Source organism: Pinus tabuliformis, chromosome 9 (genome assembly GCF_031772625.1).
Source record: "Pinus tabuliformis cultivar Carrire ecotype Pingquan chromosome 9, CPIR1, whole genome shotgun sequence".
Lineage (NCBI taxonomy): Eukaryota > Viridiplantae > Streptophyta > Pinopsida > Pinales > Pinaceae > Pinus > Pinus tabuliformis.
The window spans coordinates 1,246,748,151-1,246,770,596 of NC_142307.1; the positions used below are offsets into that span (position 1 = coordinate 1,246,748,151).

Below are 22,446 nucleotides of genomic sequence, written 5' to 3' on the forward strand. Positions count from 1 at the left end.
TAGGCTCGCAGGCCGATATATTTTCATCAAATTTTACATCTCTTCTAATGATAACTTTTTTGGACTTAAATGGAATAAGTTTATAGCCTTTGACATCTTCAGAATATCCAACAAAAGTACATTTTTCACTCTTAGGTTCTAAAGCTTTATGCTTTTCATCTGGAATATGGGCCCACACTTCACTTCCAAAAACACGAAAGTGACTAACATCTGGTTTGATTGAGCTCCATGCTTCTTCTGGAGTGATATTCTTTAAAGCCTTAGTAGGAGTGCGATTTATTATGTAATTTGCACAGTTAATTGCTTCTGCCCAAAAACTAAGACCAAGTCCTTTAGATTGTAGCATACAATTAGCCATTTCCTTTAAGGTGCGATTCTTCCTTTCAGCTACACCATTTTGTTGTGGAGTATATGGAACAGTATGTTGCATTTGAATTCCATTCTCAATGCAAAAGTTGATGAATGTGTTTTTAACATATTCTCCGCCATTATCAGATCTTAGCTTAAGAATTTGATGTCCAGATTGTTTTTCAACAAAGGCCTTGAAGGCCAAAAATGTGTTAAATACTTCACTCTTGAGTTTTAAGAAGTATACCCAAGTGCGTCTGGAGAAATCATCAATGAAAGTTAAGAAATACTTGCAGCCAGAGAATGACACAACTGGAAGTGGACCACATAAATCACTATGCACAAGCTGTAAAGGGGCTGAGGCGTGCCAAGAGGCACGTTTTTCAAAACTGTCCCGATGATGTTTTCCGAGTACACATCTGGAACAAACACCATCTCTGCAAGATACCATAGGAAGACCTGTCACCATATTTTCTTTACATAGATGCTGAAGGGAGCGATAGTTTAAGTGACCAAATCGCTCATGCCAAAGTTTGCTCACTTCATCGTTATGAGCAACAAATACTGAGGGAAGATTTGATGACCCAAAGTTGTGAAACTTATACAACCTTGTAGAATCATCAGCAATGCCAGTAGCTAAAATCTTTTTAGGATCTCTTAGGTCCTTGATTACAACATCATGAGGTGAAAATTCAACGATTTTACCTTCACCTGAATGAGTTATCTGATATACAGATAGAAGGTTGCAGGATAAGGTTGGAACACATAATACATCATTAAACTGACCATTGTCTAGATGAACAGTTCCAGTCCCTACAACACTAAGAGATCTATCATCGCCAACATATATATTTTTGGTGTTACAATCATTTAAAGAAGAAAACATGGCTTTGTTTTTGGCCATGTGATAAGAAGCTCCAGAATCAATGAGCCACTCATGAGAATGAGAAGAAGATACATTTAGTGCATAGCCAGACCGAGATGCTTGACAACCACATGCAGAAAGTGCCATTCATGAAGATGAAGTTGAAGTTGAAGATTGCTCCAAATGGATGTTATGTTTCTTCATCGCTGCTTCCAAGGCTTCCATCTTCTTAAAGCATTTGGATTCTAAGTGGGCATCTCGATTACAAAAGTTGCAATGTCTATCAGTCTTCTTCCATTTGTTTTTATTTGTCTTATCATTTTGTTGAAATGATTTTTCATTTTGAGGCTGAGATCGCTTAGGACCATTCTTTTTAGGATATGACTTCTTAGGATTCTTTGAATTTGGTTGTTGTTGGGTGGCTAACGCTTTCTTGGAAGAGTTTCCAAGATTAAGAAGACCAAGGTGTAAGAGTTTTTCTTGTTCTCTTATTAAAGAATCACAAAAAGAGTCAAAGGAAGGGGACTTGTAGTCTGTTCCTTGAGAAATGAAGGCTTCTCTTGTAGAATGGAAGGTGGAAACAAACACAGAGTAGGTTGGTCCCAACTTAGTAAGAATGGAATAGATAAGTTTACTATCTTCTTTCTTAACTTTAACACCTTCCAAGAGATATCTAAGGGTTTTGAACTTGGACAAGAAATCTTCAATGCAAGAAAAATTATTAGGGTCCAATGTAAGCAAATCATTTTCAAGTTGATGGGCTCTAAGTTCATTTTTAATCCCAAAAACTTTATTGATTTGTTTCATTGCTTCATCAGGAGTATCAAGTTCTGCAATATGGAATCTAAGATCTGGAGAAATAGACATCCCTATCAATCCACGTGCTTGATCTTGCCTATTTTCCCATTTAGCAGCCTTATCTTCATCCTTCGGTTTCTTTTCTTGGCCTGAGGCTATTTTGTAGAGACCTTTACTTCTAAGTAAATCTTATGTTACCAGAAACGGGACGGTAGCGAGGGTTTCTCGAAAAAACCCACAAGAAACGGAACGGGACGGAAAACGCCGTTTTCTACGTCCGTTCTGGTCTTCATGGTCAGCGCTCAGAATTTGTCTTTCATTACCTGTTTGGGAGGTGGTTTGGGGTGTGTATCTTCAACAATGCACATCGAAGAATGTATAACAACAATGTGAGCAATTACACTAATATTCCCAGATAAGGAATCTACAATTCAATTGAAAGTTCATTGCAAATGTCGCTTCAATTGCCAATTTGGACCAAAGCTTATTTACAATCGGGATTTGTGGCATTTCCCATTACATTTAATATATTTTCCACTATCTTCCATTTTTCCGATGAAGCTATAGTTTTTATAACGTAAATAGCATAAATCAAGCCAAACTCTACACCCAACATCAATCCCACAAAGATTTTTAATGTTAGAAGTTACCAATTTGGAGTAGGCTATAAGGGTCCACTGTTATATCTCCCTGCATTGGAGCAGGTCATAAGGGTCCACTGTTGTATCTCCCTAGCATTGGAGCAGGATCATATATTCGGCCCGGGGTCTGGCCATACACACTAATCCATTATGGGTAAATCATAAATGGGATTATTACTCTATGTAAATGAATGTTTTGCTATGTAAATGAATGTTTTGTTTTATGTTTTCTTTATATTTTTTTATTTTCTCTCTCCTCGTTTCTTGAATGCGAAACTTCTATATTCCGTTTCTCGTCTTGTTCTCGTTTCTCGTTTCGTTTCCCGTTTCCCGTTTCTGGTAACATAGAGTAAATCCTCAATGTAGGCCAACCATTGGAAGTAGTTGGTGCTGTCAAGGGTAACTTGGTATTGACTTTCCATTTCAACGGAAACTGAAGCTAACGATGCTGAAACTAAGTGTTCCAATGGATAGATCTCGAAAAAATAGGCTGGTTTAAAAAAAACGGCTTCCGGATGAAGAAGTTATGGCTTTTTGAAAAAAAGTTGATGAAGTTGCCGACGAAGTGCGGGAATGTGCGGAAATGAAAAAGTCCGCCCCCACAAAATGGAGACTTGAACCCAAGACCTCTACTCTCTTAAAATAGCTTTGAACCAATTGAGCTATACAAAAAATTTGAGAGAGAGAGAGAGAGAGAGGGGGGGGTGCTTTGGGTTGCGTGCTTGCTTTGAGAAAGCTCTTTTTCCCTACAAAACAAAAAACACAAAACCCAACACGGACATGCAAAGAAAACGAACCTTACGGCTCGAAGTTAGCTTTACCCGAAAAACTAAATATTTTCAAAAATGAACTTTGCGGCTCAAAGTTAGCTTTAGCCGGAAACTAAATATTTTCCTTAATGTTTCTGATTTTCCGAGATCACCCTAAGGCGCAGGGAAAAGAGCATACGCATGAGAAAAATCCTTCCTTTCTGTTTCTGATTTGCCCAGATCGCACAGAGTCGCAGGGCAAAGAGCATACGCAGAAATGAAAGGTATAGATCCGGTAATAAAAAAGGCTAAATAAACCGAAACCAAAATAAACAGAGAAAAAATAACTGTAAACTGCAAATAAACACTGTATACCTCCAGATCTTAAAAATGACGCAGCTAGGGCTATCGGAAACCTTTTCGCCTGAAACGAAAGGGGTTCCTTACTAGAACAGATTCTCCCAACACAACAGAGCAGTCCTCTCGGCCTGAAAGCAGTCAGAAACAGTAGATCTAGGAAATGGCAGTCGGATGCAGTTCTACCGGCTTTAGATTTGTATCACCAACGGACGCCGATACCATGTAGGAATTTACAGGGTAAGTTCCTCAGACAAAACACCAAAGGACACCGCTCACAACCAGATCGCAGATCAATACACCAGTATTTTTGACGTGGTTAAAACCCTCAAAGAGGGAAACAATCCACGGCTTGAGCCAACGCGGCCACTTCAGGCAATTTATTAATAAAAGAATGAAAATTTACATATGCTTCTCTCATGCACGGATTACCCTACAAATGACCCTCCATGCGCTTTAAATAGAAATCATGGACCAATCGGGTGTCAAGCCACGGATCAAGTGTTGGTAATACCGAGGAGAGAATGAACCGTCGGATCACTACATATCGTGACTGTCGGATTGTAAGTTACAAAATGTACAACGGTAAAGAAACACACTTTACCTAACTCTATACCTAACTCTATACTAGACCAAGTTGTACTTAACTATTTCCTATGTGTCGGAATATCCTAACATTGTTAGTGTGGACACATGTTTGGAAGTTTGGAACCTTTCATGGCTGAAGATTGATGTTGCAAATTACTTGCAAATGATTTGTTTTAAGGGCTATTTGTGAAGGGTTACTCTGCTCCAGTAGAAGAAATTGGCTGAGGGCTTTCCTCTCTCAATCTCTTTGATGTTTTATGTATGAATGTGTTGTTATTGCATCTATCATCTTGTTGAATTGTTGCAGAATTTTACTTCATAGTAAAGCACACCCTAGTAAACAAGTCCAAAGGTGTATTTCTTGTGGGGCTCTTTCAAGGAAAATTTCTGAATTATTTAACAACAATATTAGGCTAGCTGTGACATGCATTTTGCAACTTTTATTGCCTAATTACTCATTAAAACAGTCCTGTAAGTCTATCGTAATAGCTCATATGCCCAATTTGGATGTTGGCACTTGTCTTTCCTTTACAACCACCCCTAAAAATACAAAAATCATTATTTTTTCTGTTTATTCAAATCTGGAATTTACTGCTGAAAATATAGTAAACTGGATAGAAGCCTTTCCAAATCGTTACAAGCATTGGACTAGTTGCCTTAAGGGATTGTGGTCTTGTGCTGGAGGACATAAAGTGAGGTTTTTGAGGCAAGTACGTAACACCTATTCTTGAAAAATGGTTTGTAAAGCAGTAGAGACAAACAGAAACTCCTTAGAAATTGTGGACGCTTAGGTTCCTAAATTATCTATACCTAATGATTCTTTTATGATGTCATGTACGAAAAATTGTGGTACTATACCTCAACCCCCCCAAAACAGTTTTAACTATCGTTTTGTGGGTGGCAATGCACATGGTAACTTTATTCCACACTGATTCATATACTGTGTTCATATTTCACATTTATGGCAGAATTGAAGAGCACACAAGTAGCCCTACACCAATGCCATTGCATGATGCTTCTGGAAAACACTGCAAACACAAACTAAGTAAAAGTGGCATTAGTGTCATATTCTTATAAAATGCTGCTCTGTAGTGCAAACGGGAGATTATATTATCCTTTGTCTTAATTTGAAATCTCACAAAATTCATGTTGTTCAGGTTGCATCACAGCTATTATCAGAAAAGGAGCATGAAGAAATAAATGAACTAGTAAACACAATGATTGTTTATGCAATAACTTACAAGAAAGGGAAAGTCCCATCCCCAAATGGGTTTCAGATACAGGATTCAACTTCAGATTCTCTTGGACTTTGCTTTGACCCACCAGTCCATGATTTTGTCAATTTCAAGGTTTGGGCCTCATATTTATATTGTGTTCCTGCGGTTAAAACTTAAGATCACTGTTTACATCTGAATAATGGTTGGACCATACTTTTGAAAGATGCGCTAAATCAGTTTTCGTGCCTGTTTCTTGCTTGAAGGATTATACTCTGAGGCATTGTGTTCTTTCATCTGCTATGCGGCAGATCTTGAGTCATGAGGTAATTTATTGACCCTTGCACTTACACCCTGGATTTACATTGTTTCTTGGGGACTAGCCTGTGATTGAGTTGCGGCTGTGTGTGCAGATTACCAACCCTATATAAAGTTTAAACTATAGCCTTGAGCTGTCTGAAAGGCTGTTTAATTCTGGTTAACGTGAAGTATTTTTGGTGCAGGTTGACAAGCAGAAAATATTGCGTGAAAGCATTTCTAGAAATTATCATGCAAATGAATTATCTATCTTGCCAAAAGAGCAATCTATCATGGAAGAAGTTGAAGCACATGTAGGAAAAGGCAGTCTCGATGTTCCTGCAGCTGAAAGTACATTAATTAACCCTTTGAGGTTCAATAGTTCAAACAAAGCCGATTTACGAAGCAATGCCACTGCATCTACTGCTGATTCCAAGTCCAAACTGGTTGCGGCTGTGAAGAAGCCTAGTGGCAGTTTCAATTTCTTTGACAGGTAGAAATTCAACTTTCTTTGTTGATGTGGTGAAATATGTATGGCTAAATCAGATAGAAATCTCACAACAAATTATTTGTTTTTTCTCTTTTTGCTTAGTAGTGCACAAGTCAAATATATTTTACTGCTTCCAAGACCATTGTCAAGAATTATTAGTACAGATTACTGTTTTCAGTGTTCACATTGAATTGCAGGAAAAACAGATCATTTGAGGAACCTTTCCAATCCATGGATATGACTTACCCATATTACAATATCATGTTTCAGTAAATTCAGTTGTGTACCTCTTGTTGTGATTATATGATGCTTTGGGTTTTGTTGCCGCAAAATCTAGCAGGCCTTGTTGAGGGGTACCTTACAATGTTATCACTAGACCAATTGACAACAGTAGGGTAGTAGCCCACTGTCGTATTGGTAGAACGATATTCAAGCCGCCGTTAGAGCCAGTCTATGTTTAGAAGTGCAAATTGGAGCTGCAGCACTGCCAAATCGACTCAGTTCCAACAAAAAAAACAAAAAGGGTGGATCGCACACGATCTACAAACGTAGGACATCGCAAGAGATCAGGAGCTCTGTGGCATCAGATGGCATTAGGGACGCACTGCACTCAAATCATCAAGCAGAACGCGATTGGTCCAGCCGCAAGTACGAGTAATGCGTGTAATCATCAGTGCAGACTGATTGCATCATTGCACTACATATCTCGAGAAATTTCATTCATAAGTTAAGAAACTGTATTTAGAATGTCGAGATTAATAATATCTTGGGGAAGTCAAACTGTTGGGAAATCTTCGGAAAATTACACCAGTCAATAAGTAGCTAGTTCGAGAAGGATTTTGTTGTGCGGGATATTACAAAAATTCAAAATTGCATTATCATGATAGATGAACACAAGCAATTCTTGAAGAACGATTTGTTAGGTCGAGACATCCTGAGCAACAACGACTTAATTAACGTGGCACAATTGTTGGTGTTGTAGCATGCTACTACTCTTGTTCCTTAGCAACTCACAGGTCATGGTTCTTCTGCCAGACAAATCACTTGCTGAAGGTTAAGTTTGTAAGTCAGAAGGTGCCGAGCTCACATATCCAGAAGTCCTAGCATGCCATATTGACTGATATAAACAATAAGGAGCCTGATTTTCCTTGATCCTTGCAAAGCTGAATGCATCTCTAGGCATAGAACAAAATCTGGGCATCTCACTGTATGTCGGAAAGCTAACTTGCACGCAGCCAAGTCTACACCAGTTTCAGGTTCCTATATACAGTATTGTTTTTGTATTTGTCTTGCTGAAATTTTTGTGCATTCTGGAGACAATATGAAATGCTGTTATTACTATCTCTGTGACTATGTTTAGTAAAGAGGAAATATCATCCCTTGGAGCCCCAAGCAGTTATAAAAGAAAAATCAATAAAAGGCAAAATACATATGAAGAAAGGTGGAAAAACAAAGGTCGCAGTAACTCATATACCACGATTGCTCCCTCCTACATTTATACATCCAATTGTGGGCTTCCCCTATCGTAGCTACCCTTGTACTGTGGCATGTTGCTTGGGGCCTTTCCCTGATAACCCATTCCGTTCCATCATTATATCACATGCCACCTACCATTTGATGGATGTACCGTGGACATGTCACTCCCCTTAGGGGCTGAAACCACCTAATAGGGTCCTTGGTTAACCTTCTTCTTGAACTTGGAGACACTCGTACACTCTAAATTGCATTATGGAAGGGCATGCCACTGTGAATTGTCCACTTGGTTCCATGATTGGTAAGCTCATTTACTCAATTGCACTAATGATTTGTTGTATTGGAAGGTGAGCGGACACATTGGATCTTATACAAGGTTACAGGTGGGTCTTCATCTTGGGGTTTGGTCTCCCTATACGGGATCCAAGCCCTCCAGAGGGTCATATTGGCATTTGTAGGGTGAGCGTTGAGCCACGGACCTCCACCATAGTAGAGAACATATTGCCACATCACGGGATCGTTCTGTTGCTTGCTCGTGTTCCATTTGTTTGACGATGATGATGCACCTGGACCACCTTGCCCAACCGGATACACTTTTGCACCACACACTTGGCAGTAGATCTAGGGTCCAGATGAGGATGTGTCTCACCATGGGAGATAAAGGGAAGGCTTGCATCATTGTTCCAGCGCTTACAAATGGGTTAAAGGCTTGTTCGATCCATTTGGAGACCCATGAGGATGTCTTTGTGCCCCCATAGCCACTTGGGGGCACCCATCCTAGATCCATGTTTAGGATGGTTGCTATTATAAGAAGGTATGCAACAAACAATTGCATAATGGGCTAGGGTTCAAGTAGTAGATCCCTAGCTCAATCCTATCTAAAATATTATTTTGTTATAGATAGCATTATAAAATTATTAATTGTGTTTTTATAGTCATAAAGTTTATATCAAAATACGAGAGCAATGGTTAAATTATTAAATGAAGAGAGTTAGGTTTATTTTGTTGCATGTAATTATCCATTCTCATAATCTATAGTAACCTTAAGACAAGTTGTTATTACATTCAAAAAGGTAAGTTGATCTTTTACATTTATTTATTCATTTGCATATTAATTTATTTATATTTTATTACTTGGATATGTGTGTGTATCATTGTATGTGTGTGTGTTTTTATAAAATGTATTTAGGGGGAAAACAAATGGAGTTCCAAAGACCTTTAAAGTTCATAGTCAAAAAGCTAACTTAAAAAGACAAGGAATGCAACATCTTAAAAATATTTAATTTATTGATATAATATATCACTACATTTGAACGGTCTCTATGATATGCAATATCAAGTAATATTATATGACTATAAAAACAATGGAAATCTTGTTTTTAAAAGGATTCACTCCCTACTTACTGCAGATATCTCTCATGGTTACAATATGAAATTATTGTTTACGTATTGAGGTTTGCCATTACACCAAAACCCGCAAGCATTAGTAAACTTCTAAACCCTTACCATTACCTTAAATGGGCAGTTAGTTCCATGTTCCCAAGGTGGTGTTTAGTCCACATGATTGATTCCCAGATGTGCAGTGGTTAGTCCAACCCCCCCCACCACCACATAACTCAGGGGAATTGAACCTGGGTCAAGGCTCTGATACCATGTTGAGTTTTTCCATTACACCAAAATATGTAGGAATTAGTAAAATTCCAAACCCTTACCATTACTGTAAGTGGGTAGTTAGTCCCATGTTCCCAAGGTAGTCGTTAGTTCACATGATCGATTCCCAAAGGTGCAGTGGTTAGTCCAACGTTATGATTATTAGCCTAGTGCGACAGTTAGTCCAACATTATGATTATAAGCCTAGTGTGGCGGTTAGTCCAACATTATGATAATGAGCCTAGTATTTACCAATCATTTAATAAAATGGTTATAAGATTCCTAAAGGTTATAATGTCACCATTTTGGCTATTTGTGGTTTTCCCTTCAAAGTTACAAGTAGAATTATTTCTATCAATCTTTGGGTAAAGCAAAATCAAAGAAATGGATTTATTGGTAAGAGGTATAACTGTATTATTTTATTGTTTAAAGTTAGAAATCAATTTGCTTATCAAGAATTTAAGTTGAATTCATATATATATATATATATATATATATAGACACAAATTTAAAATAATAAAGTGGATAATCAATTATTTAAGATTCAAGTTCTTAATTTAAGTTCATAAAAATTAGTTAAATATAAGATTTATTTAGTTACAAATAAAAATAATAATAAATAAATTTAACAAACAAACTAATTAATATTATTTTCCCTATCTCTTGGCCCAGTCAAATGTAGCCATTGCACAGTCCTTTCCTTGGTCAAAAGTAGTCGTTTCTTTCTAGTCTTTGAATGATATATCTCTCGATTTAACTTTTTGCCATGATCTAGTTCTTCATCTTGTCCCGACGATGAACCACACCTGCTAGTTCGAAACGCGTCCACAAATGAATTTTGATGTGATTATCACTGAAAACCTTCTCTATAAACAAATTTAATACTTGTAGCTTCAATAGTGATCCATTTATAAGTAATATCAAAAACATATGTCTTACATGTTTGACAAAAGAATATTCTTATGATAATGAGAATGTCTTTCGAATTAATCACATCATTAGGATTTGGTCAACGTTTCGAACCAACTAATGTGGTTCGTCCTCAGGACAAAGGTGAAAAAATCCATTAATACTAAAGAATAAATAGCAAGGATGCATCAGGGTCCAGAGTTAGGCATTAGAAATTAGTTATTGAATTAATTAAAATAATATTTATAAATATTTAGTTATAGACTAGTTGTTATAAATTAGTCGTTATTTATTTTTCTATATATAATTAATTATTTATAATATTAAACTAATTAAATAGAGTTAATCAAATCATAAGATTAATATTCTTATTAATTTTTTTTATATATATATTAGGAAATCTATAAATTAGAATAAGAAAATTCAGTAAATTAAGGATGAATTAAAATGATTTAAGAATTTATGTAATTAGAAAATATATATATATATATATATATCCAAAAAAAGGAAGGAAATAACAGGGGGGATTGTTTTGGGAAGTTTTAGTCTCTACGGATAAACGCTTAAACCCCTAGACTAGTAGCTAAGTCTAGAACAACAGTTTAAAGAGTTCTCTACTTTTCCTATGATCAATAGATTAAATAAGAGGCAAAGAAGCCTACCTGTAGCCTTCGCTTGCTCCTTATCTCCCTTGACCGATTCTGTCGCTCCTCTCCGTACTTAATCCGCTTGAAGAGTACCTGCACACAGACAGAAGACAACAACCAATCAAAGCATATGATAATGATCTATTGATTAAACATAGCATGGAATCAAGTACATGATATACATATGAAAGCATAAATGAATAACACAAGCATATGGAAAAAGCTTTGAACACTTTATTAGTAAAAGGAAGAGTTACAACCCATTGCTCGATTCAACATCACTCCAGTTCATTCCCATCCTCTCCTCATAACAAGCAAGACATTTTGACATCATTACAATACTTGAAATCAACTCAAGTCTCATACTAACAACATCTCCATATAATTCAATAATTTCCAGCCAAGCTAGCCCCTAATCACTTAGATGAGTGGTCTTTTTATAGGTGAATGAAGGAAGTTATGCCATAAATGGTGATAATGAATGCCCTCCCAAACTTAGAATTTAGTTCCATGGAGGAAGGGATGAGGGATTGATGTTCCTTAACTCCCTTCCTCATCCAAATACGAACCCAAAGGAGTGGATAGCCTTGAGAAACGTAGAGGCACCCAATGGATAAGGAATCTTTCAAACCCTCATGGAAATTTGCTCAAATTCGCCCAGCGTAGGCCAAAGAGGGACCAAGTGCGTTGCATAGCACCCTGTTAGTGTATGGTTTGCATTGCAGTGCACCCTAATGAAGGCCTACCTGTATTGGTCGTCTTAGAGGCAGTTTCTGGATGACTTTGCTCATGAAACTTTTTCGGAAGCTAGGAATTCTGATGGTTGACTTCTTTAGGGCATGTAACAACTGAATTAGGGTTTGATGGGCCCTAATAGTACTGATCTGTAGGTTGGGGTTGATGTACCCAAATGGATCTGTAATAGGGATTAGTTAGTGATCCAGGGGATTTGTTAGTGAATTTTGATGGTGTTTCCCTTTATACCAAAATTCCTATTCAAGAGACCATTGATGTCATAAATCAAATAACTGATAATGACACTACCAAATTAGTTGGCCTCTGCCTCACCTCTACATTCTTCAGTTTCCAAGGTGAGTTCTTTGAATAAACCTATAGGGTAGATATGGGTTCTCCTCTTTCCCCCATAGTTGCTAACTTATTCATGGAAGATTTTGAGACTAAGGCCTTAGCCTCGACTTAATTTTGCCTTAAAAAATGGAAGAGGTTTGTTGATGATACTTGTGTCATTTGGCCCCATGGTCATGAGAAATTGGATTTATTTCTTAACCATCTTAATTCTCAATTAGACTCCATCAAATTCATGATGGAGGTTGAAGTAAACGGGTGTCTTCCTTTCCTCGACATCCTTCTCTCTATAATGAATGATGGTTTCATTTCTCACCAAATCTTTCGCAAAAAAATTCACACGGAACAATATCTTCATTCTAGTTCTCATCATTTTCCAGCGCAAAAATTCGGGGTTCTTAGTACTCTCGCCACCCGTGCTTTAAGAATTTCTTATGAGAAGCACATAAATGAAGAAAAATCTCATATTCTAAAAGTTATTTAAAGTAATGGCTATAGCAGAACTCAAGGCCTCAAGTCTTTTCAAAGAGACCATAAAGAATCTAGGGTTAAGCCTTCTTGTGATGATCCTATCTCTAAGGTGCAGCTCCCTTTTATCCTGGGGACCACTAACAGGATTGCCCATATTCATAAAAAAGAATAAATTTTATGCTTCTTTCAAACCCCTTAATATTATTAGAAGTTCTCTCAGATTAATTAAGGACCCTATAGACCCTAAAGACATGAAAGGGGTCTACTCAATCATATGTTCTTGTGGGATTTCCTACATTGGAGAGACTGGATGCTCCATTAACCAGAGAATCCAATAGTATTTAGAAGACATCGGGCACAACCTTTTCCACTCATTAGCTCTTGTTGAACATGCAGAGAAATATAAGCACCATGTCTGCGTAGAGGATGTGAGGGCCATTTCTAGGGTTGATCACTTCCACCATAGAAAGCTAAGAGAGGCTATTGATATTGAGAAGCATGTAATAAATCTCAATAGGGATGATGGTTGGAAATTAAGTAAGATTTGGATTTTGGCTCTTTCTTCTTGATCTCCCCCCTATTATTTCCTTCCCTTTTTTCTTTTTTTTTTTTGGATATATATATATATATATATTCTTTATTTTTATTTTCTAATTACATAAATTCTTAAATCATTTTAATTCATCCTTAATTTATTGAATTTTCTTATTCTAATTTCTAAATTTCTTAATATAAAATAAAAAATTTAATTAATTAATCAATAATAATATTAATCTTATGATTTGACCCCTTTTGATTTTATTGGCTCTATTTAATTAGTTTAATACTATAAATAATTAATTTTATATATAAAAATAAATAACGACTAATTTATAACAACTAGTCTATAACTAAATATTAATAAACATTATTTTAATTAATTCAATAACTAATTCCTAATGGCTAACTCTGGACCTTGATGCATCCTTGTTGTTTATCCTTTAGGATTAATGGATTTTTTCACCTTTGTCCTGAGGATGAACCACCCCCTTTATCACTAGGTTTGGAGCCCATCCATTCATTTTGGCACACATTGGACTCCACTAGGCCTCTTCAATGACCCTTCGACCTATTGTACTTATCATTTTTCCCTCTTGAGAGGCTTATTTTTGTATTATGGAGCTATCTTGGTGGGTTTGTCACCAAGTAATGTTATTTTTTCACATTATTTTATTATTTGGGGCATCATTAGGCCTAATTAAGCAAATCGAAGCCTTAGAGGATGATATAAATTGATGAGAGGCCATTTGATTCTCATCATCACTTGGATTTGGATCTTTTATCTCTTTTGAGAATTTTTCTATAGCTCTTGGAGGACGAATTGGAGATTTTTGAATGTATTTTGATGTTTGGGTTGATGCTATTCTATTTTGGAACTTCTCTCTTGTAAATGTAATAGATGGATATACTTTTTCTGCTATGTAAGTTTCACTTATATGCAAAATTTTTATTATATGTTTAATGTATGAAATACTGCATCATGAAGCTACTTGTGCTCTAAATTATGTGAAAATCTTGAATCATTTTTTGTAGTCTTGATCTATTGCATGCGCTATTCATTGGGCAAGGAAAAGCGAATGTTCTTGGGGGTTGTCTTTGAAAACCTAACCCTATAACTCCATTCTTTGACAAGTTGAAGTATAAATCCTGGGTGTAGCTGGTAGCAGCTTCACTAGGGCATGCGAAGCTGCAATTAGGCTCCTTGATAGAGCGAAAATCTTAAATCAATCTCATTCTTGACTAATTCTCCCAATGGACTTGGCATTGGTCTTTTCCTTGGTGATCATCTCAACGAAGATTCTTTTTCACCTCGTCCCCTTTCTTTTCTAATTCCTAACCCTAGTGTCTCTTAGGGCATCACACGAAATCCATTGTAGCCATCCTTTTTGTGAGTGAGTTGGTCCATAGTTGCGTTGGGGCGTCCTCTTGGCCTCCACAAATTTTGAGATCAATCTCGTGGCTACATTTGGAATTACCCCAAGCCCTAGCTCACACTTCGTTTTTGATCCTAGGTTTCACTTGTTAGTGGCTTCATTAAGGGTCATTGCATTGAAAATTCAAGTCAAATCTCATCTCCTTGATCCTTTTCTTCTCCCTTACTTGGTCAAGACTTTTTGTTTGAAGTTTCACCCTAAATCCTTGACCTCGTTTGGGTCCACTAGGGTTTCTTTGTGGTCCCGCAACCTTGTCACTCCAATTTCACAAGGATTACATAGAGAACCCTATTCTCCTAAGATTCTTAGGTCTAGGGCACTTTATATCAAGAAACACTCCTCATCCCTAGGTCTAGGTTTCCCTTTAGCCCTTCTTGGAGAGCCATTAATCTTGCTTCTTGAGCAAGTAAGCCCTATCACTAAAGTCTTTCCTTTGAATATGCTAATAAAATCGCTACCTCCATTCATTGAATACCATTCTTAGTGATTTCATCTATATCAAGACTCCTCCCATCGATGAAAGTTTGTAGAAAACAGGGAGCTTTAGCCGAGGTGACAGTGGGCTATTGCTCCATTTTTGCCACTTGACCTAGTAGTTGCTCTATAGGAACTCCTCCTAGGATCCTTGCTAGTTTGAGCGGTAACGGTCTTGTTTTGGTTGCGTTTGGATCCTAATCCATGATAGGGGGTGTGGAGGGGCTTGGCCCCCACTACTATTGTAGGGGGGGTCGAAGGAATTTTTTTGAGAAAATTGCCTTGTAAAATATTGTAATTTTGTATTCAATCTGGCCTACTCATTAGGAAGAAGATCTAATACTAGAAGTTATGTTAATTTAGGGTTTTTTCCCTAGAAGGCAACCCTCCGTTTGTATGAGGGAATTATATTGCAACTGGGTATTATTATGTATCTATTCCTATCTTTTGCTAGCACTTGATCACAAATTTTGACTAATACAGTCTTATTTTCATCACATGGCATAATCTTGTAGAGATGCTTTCTTATACAATTATATGAATGGGTGTAGTTTGTTTTACTATGTTGCACAAGGACCCGTTCCCCCCCAAAAATACTCACGTACCCTGCGTCCCTGTGTTTCGGGGACTTTTAGACCCTTAGGAAACATCCCCAAACTGTTGGGACCTCCATTGGGGACTTGGGAACTTGCTAGCCATCCCCAAGACATTTCGAATAGATTTCAGGGATGTTTTTGGTAGATTTCAAGGGTTTTCTGGGCATATTTTAGGGATGTTTTGGGAAGGTTTTAGGGATAATCCAAGCACAAAGCTTCAGTTTTGAAAATCATGGACATTGATGATTGAACAATATGATCATTTTTCCCATTCATTTTTTTTGGAATGCATTGAATCTAATTTTTTTGTACAAGTTGGAGGTCAAAACATGGGTTTTGTATGATGGGTTTCATTTTGGATTTCTAGTGATTTAGATATTGGATTTTCAATGGTAAAGTTACAATAAACACCCTCCATGTCAAGAAAACAGAAAATACAACATTTTAAAAGGATGATCCTTGTGGTTATTTTTCTTGTTTTTTCTTAGGATCATCTCAACTTTTACATATTGTATGTGGGTTTCGAGGATCCATTCAAGTTCAGTGCTTCCATCATCCCAACCCCAAGCATTGTGAAAACAATCAGATAGTTATGAATTGGATTGAGTACTAAATGTTTAAATAAATTCCTATTCAATCACTTGCTTAATCTAAAATATGAATTTAATATCATTAGAAAGCCAAATTATTTTATAGTGGTTTACAACACAACTATAAAAGTTTGCAGAACCTATTGAAAAGGGAATGCCTTTTATGTTTAACATAGTCATCATTAACAAGAAATATGAGGAAAAAAAATAATATAAAGACAGTTCTCCTTGATAGAGTGTTCATGCACCTTATTACAAATTTAAAGTAGTTACACTTAAGTTTCCTAAAGCTAAAACTCATGTCTAGTGGCCAATAATGGAATGTAACTCAACCCCTTTTCAAATTGTTTGAGATTTTAATTGGCATGTAAGGGTTGTGCATAATACTAGCTTGAAACAACTACACATGTTAATATTGAATTCTGCATATATATATATTGCCGTCCCCAACCCCCATACCCTGAAAATTTGGGGGTGCGCTTTAGTCGTTATAGGGACTCGTCCCCTCACCCCCACCATTCCTCTGTCCCCAAAACCAGTGCAACATAGTTGTTTTACAATGGGAGCATGTAAACTTTGTTATTCCAATCCTTTTCCTCATCTCTAGATTTGTTGCATACTTTTACAAGGGTGTTGAAAAGTAGAGCGATTTTTTTTTTTGCGAAGAAAAGCTAGGGAGTGAATTTTTTTTTGCAGGAGCACGCTCCTGAAAATTTATCCCAAATGGGAGCGAGTCGGGAGCATGCTCTCGGGGTCGCTCCTTGAGCGCTTCTGTTCGGAGCACACTTCGGGAGTGAGAGAGAGGGGGGAGGGAGTGCTCCCCCACAACACTGGTTCAACCTTTGGGGCTTCCTGGTCCTTGTTCTTTGTCACTGTCTTGTTGCTTTCCATTGCTCAAATACGTTGGGCCTTTAGCTTATACAATTTACCTTCTCTAACTCCAATGACGTGGCCATCGTTACAGTTAGATCCCATGGATCTAATCGGTGCCTGTACATCCTGGAATGCTAACAACAGATCCTTTATTGTCTATCATAGAGACTGAGATTAAACTTCTTTTGAGTTTTGGCACCCATAGCACGTCCTTCACTTTCAACATGCCTCTTGATTCAAGTTGGATATTATTGTCCCAACTCCATTCACTGCATGTTTTGTATCAACACCAAACTCATGCATCCATGAGTCCAAATATGTTAGGTTGTCAAATAACTCTAATTCCCCAAAATTTCCCTAAAATTTGGGGGTGCTCCCCCTTGCCTCCTCTGTATGTCTCCTCATTCATGTGTACCTCCACATGGAAACTTGGTGGAATTTTGTATGTATATATATATATATATATATATATATATATATGAATTGTGGAGAACCTAATCCTTTGCTTTAAAATGTATAGTTAAAACAACACATTATTAAAAGCAATACTTTAAACTTCTATATGGTTATTATTATAATATATCAATTCGAGCATTTGAGGATAAAAGTTTAAACTAGAATACCTGATGTATATGTATAATACTAATAATAATATTCAATTTTAAGGTCACGGACAAGCCAGACACCAAATTGGTGTATGAGACTCCCTTGTTTATGGAACAAATAATTGACTTCTGTGCGGCGATTTGACTGCTAAAGTCTATGAAGGCATACATACTCTACCCCCCGCTGGTTTTGAACTTGTGACCTCTTAGGAGGAAACACATGCTCTTAACCATTAGGACCACTCAATAATAATTAGAATATTTTAGCATTGACATTTTTTATGTTTTTAACATTGAAAGCTAATATAACCACATATCTAAAAAAATTGTGGCTATAACTGTTTTTCATTTGTTGGAATCTATGTCACAAGGTTCGTCGAACTTCAACCTTGAGGTTCGAATTTTGGCGAACCTTAAAAATATTTTGAGGTTCAGCGAACCTCATCGAACCTCATGGCCATTAACCAAGTCCATAGATCAAAACTCATAACCTCATGTCACAACTCAAGCTTGTAATATATCCTTGCAGTTTCCATGTTCATGATAGCATTTTTTTATTGATGTTGATTTCTTACAATTTTATCTCATATTTCATTTTCAAGTTAATATATCTATACATATAGAAAATGTATATAGACGAACCTAATGGTGAACCTTATCCAAACCCCATCAAAAAATTTGAACTCGAACCGAACCTAATCATTGCCGAACCCGAATTCGAACTGAACCTAATCATTGCCGAACCCGAATTCGAACCCGAACCATTTGACATTGGTTGGAATGCTTCTGAGGTATAGTAATATATTGGATATGCATCAGAGTGAATCATTTATCTTGAAAAATGAATATTCCATATTTTATTTAGATATTTCAATATGGAAGGGAAGGTTAAAGAAAAAACACGTCAAATAAAAGTATGGACTAAACCGTCAAATTTGATCACTGCCCCAGCTTGTATTGCTATTACAAGACGACAGGAATCACATAAATGTTCTTCATATGATAGCGACATATGTTCCTAATATCTGATTGGAAAAAATGTATTGGTCAAATTCAAGCCTATTTATAAGGCTTTTGAGGTTTGTTGCAACAAAGAAAACATATTGCTATTGTTAGATGTCGGAATAGAATTTAAATGGCAAATGTGAAGGTTTCCAAGGAAACAAATGAAACAAAAGAAAAAGAGAAAGGAATTGGTCCATTAGAAAATGTGAAACGTGAATTTTCAGCTTAAGTGTAGCTGCCTTGGAACATCTGCCACTTCAAACACCAAATCATATTGACAGTGCACATATCAAGTTATCTTCACAAATCAGATAAAAATCCGAAATTTCCAGCCATTACTCACGATTTTGAATGTAGTTTGTTTTCTTGATATTTTATTTGTAATTAACCAACATATAAATGGGATAATGTAATGTTTAACGTTTTGGTAATGCAACTTACTTTGAGAGCAGTACGTTGAGATTGGCATGCCCGTCATAAATGCACATGGAGGTATACAAAATCAGTATTAATATTCGTGCTCTTCTGTTTGTCATTAGATTCAGAAGATCCTCTCAGAATGAATCGGGAAACAATGAAATATCTCCCGTGCATTCTCTAACATCACAGAGAGATTTACGGCCTCTAGTTTTTAAATTTAATGAGGTACTTTCATACGTTCACATTTTGATTTTAATGATTGGGTTATGCATTGTGTCAATGTCTTGAAAATAATACATTTTCGAGGGGTGACCTTATCTGCCTAACTGTGTTGGTTGCCTCGATGACTTTGACAGGGCTTCACCAATGCAGTAAAAAGGCCTGTACGTGTGCGTGATTTGCTTTAATTATGTTGTGAAGTTGACGCAGATGTCACTTATCAATGTTCCAGTACAATTCAGTACACAAGGGAAGGGAAGGGAAGAGAAGGATAGAAAGTGTTTGCTTGCATTGTGGGTGGAGTATATCACATGGGTCAATCTCTCAGCCACTCTGCATGTGAATTGGCAGAATGTTCTCCCCCACAGCCACAGATGTTGGGATGACTGGTTGACAGCCATATTATTTGATGAGAATTGGGGATCAACAAAATACTCAATCAATCAATTATGAAGCAGCATCTGAAATTAGTGGCGGCTTTTCATATAGCCCATCCCATATCATCATAAATTTATTTTTCTATTAATTCAAGGAGTTGGGTCCTCTCTTTCAGTGTCTTGGCAAATGCATGAAGATATATTAATTAGTTATTATTATTATTCTTATTCTGAACTGCATATTTGGATTCGTATGAGTTGCATCACTTTTCATCTATCCAAATATGTGATCTTTTTATTTAAGTGCTGTGACTGATTCTAAAAAATATGCGTGCTTGAGTGCATACAGTATTGAATATTTACTTGAATTTCTGTTGAATCTAAATAATATGCAAGCTTGGGTGTGTGCAGTGTTGAATCCCCAGTATTGATATCTTATGTCTGATCAGAGGGATTAATATCATTATTTTCTAGAGTTTTGCACCCATGGTGATATGAGATTTTTTCTTTGAAGGCATTGGAGATAGCAATATCAACCTGCCTTATCTGATCCAATTATTTTTCCATTGTTATTAGATTGCCATTAGGAGAGGAAAACACACTACTTTTAATGAAGTCTTTTACTCTACATCACGACTTCATATTTTTAATTTTTTGCACCAGAAGTAACGTCTTTGGAAATTTCACCTCGTATTTGACAGTTATTTTATCAAAGCCTGCTTGCTTATATTTGAATGTTATGTTTACCACAATCCATTTACACATTATTGCTATGATTTCAATTATAAAATTATTGGAATTTTACACAAAAACACATCAACTTATAATCCTTAAAGTGCATGTTAATATTTGCAAGTTCAGTTTTGTTTTAGCTTTTGAATTCTCAAGGCAAATAATGACAACTCTTCGACATATAATGCTGGGCTCTCACCCCTTGACACTGTTTGGCGGGCTTCTGGTTACACTTGTCTCTTGACAATGCGTCTCCCTTGGCAACAGACAATATCACTTTTGTCTACTCACAACAATAATGTATTATGGTGGGTGTCTATGTTGGTTCATATGATAATTCAAATGTAGGGCTACTTTTTCTTTTGTAGATACTGACAGTTGACAGCTGCAGATTGGTGTTGCATACTGGTGTGTAGAATGTGGACTTAATTTGCAGAATGCAGCAATGATAGAAGTAGATAAAATAACTTTTTAGCAACAAGCTTGTTACTTCTCTAAAGGAGAATTTTGTGGGTAACCCTGTACACATCCCCGCTTTTCATGGATAGTATCTGATGAAAGAGGAAAACTCCTAACCCCAATGGGAGAGCTAATGAGAAACTATCAGACAAGTCATCTACTGTCTCCTTGGTGGCCTTGCCCCTCGCATTAATGGTAAGGAAGGGGCTTCCTAACCTTAGGTGAGTTTTCCTAGGAGTTAAACTAAGCTAGGTTGTGTAATAAAGAGGGGAGGCTCTTCTAGCTTGACTTGACAATATGTTTCGTCAATAACACTAACTGCAAAAGATGCAAAGCAAACTTCAGTTTTGTGTGAAAAAATGTATGAGTTACGAACAAGCACAACATATGTTACTTTAAACAAACAAATGCTTATTCAAAAGATGCTTGGAAGTCAAAGGACGACTCAGTTTATCAGCCACAAATACTCGATCAAGGAGAATCAAAACAAATATTTAAAGTTGCACTGTGAAAGTTGATCAGCACATATGTTAGTGAAATTGCCAAAGGGATATCAGAAACTGGGTTCATTCACTCAGCAGATCATTATTAATAGATTATTAATACGAAGTTGAGCGCTGGCGTCAATTGATATATTGACAACAGAGATTCATTTGCCTTTGTGTTATCATTCAGTTTCTTGGGTGCAGGTTACTCCAGAGGACAGAGCATCCCACCAATTTTAAACAGTGTTGCAGGGCAATTTACACTGAGATCTGCATTCTAGACATATGCCTTGTGGCCATTATTGAGAGAGATATCCTTGAATGACACAGAACAGAGACTAGATATTCATTTCCACAAAAGATCCTTGTTGGTGAAGTAAGTAGGCTATAAGTACGAATCAGTTCAATGGTATTTATGGAATTTCCATTCACTATGCTGAAAGGATATTTAGTCAACTACCAGGACGGTCATGATTGTAGCATACTTCCTAGAAGGCAAAATGATCCAAAAACGTATTATAAAAATCAACATTTTGTGCAGTAAACACTGAGGTGCATGCTTCAACAGAACTTGTGCAGGAAGAAGTACTAGAATTCGAGGTACGATAGACACACAATGATATGAGCTAGGTTATAAAACAAATAATGGCAATCATAGATGGTATCAACAGCACTAGCTATCATGTTTGTGAACATTTCATTTCATCATGGCTAGCACTTAATGCAACAAAGACAATTCCACAAGTAACAAAACCAAGAGTCATGTGGATACAACGTAGGTACTCTGCACAAGGTCGTTGAAATGCCACATCATCATTGTAATATCTAGAAACCGAGATTTAAGGAAACCTGAGACCAACATCAAGGGTAGGCTATGACACACGCAAATTCGTGTTTTCTTAAGACTGCACAAGGGATTTGTATGTTGTCTGGTCATATTATGTATGGTTTATTCATCTGGGGTGAGTATATTGGTCTATGAAAAGACAGACAGTGTTTAAACACACTGTTCTATTTTGCAAACCACACATAGCATCGCAATTGTGACCATCAGT

The 22,446-nt window shown here is 36.7% G+C and overlaps 1 protein-coding gene across 2 annotated transcripts in view; it reads left to right on the top strand.

Annotated features, from left to right (window-relative positions):
- CTF18 (P-loop containing nucleoside triphosphate hydrolases superfamily protein) overlaps window positions 1-19,640 on the top strand; it is a 245,805-nt gene extending 226,165 nt beyond the window's left edge. For both annotated transcript variants that reach the window (XM_089439756.1, XM_089439755.1), the window contains 5 exons: window positions 5,504-5,695; window positions 5,827-5,886; window positions 6,064-6,350; window positions 19,239-19,344; window positions 19,476-19,640. In XM_089439756.1, coding sequence (XP_089295882.1) covers window positions 5,504-5,695; window positions 5,827-5,886; window positions 6,064-6,350; window positions 19,239-19,344; window positions 19,476-19,526 — 696 coding nt within the window. In that variant the 3' untranslated portion in view covers window positions 19,527-19,640. The remainder of the gene's footprint in view (window positions 1-5,503; window positions 5,696-5,826; window positions 5,887-6,063; window positions 6,351-19,238; window positions 19,345-19,475) is intronic.
- The last annotated feature ends 2,806 nt before the right edge of the window (window positions 19,641-22,446 follow it).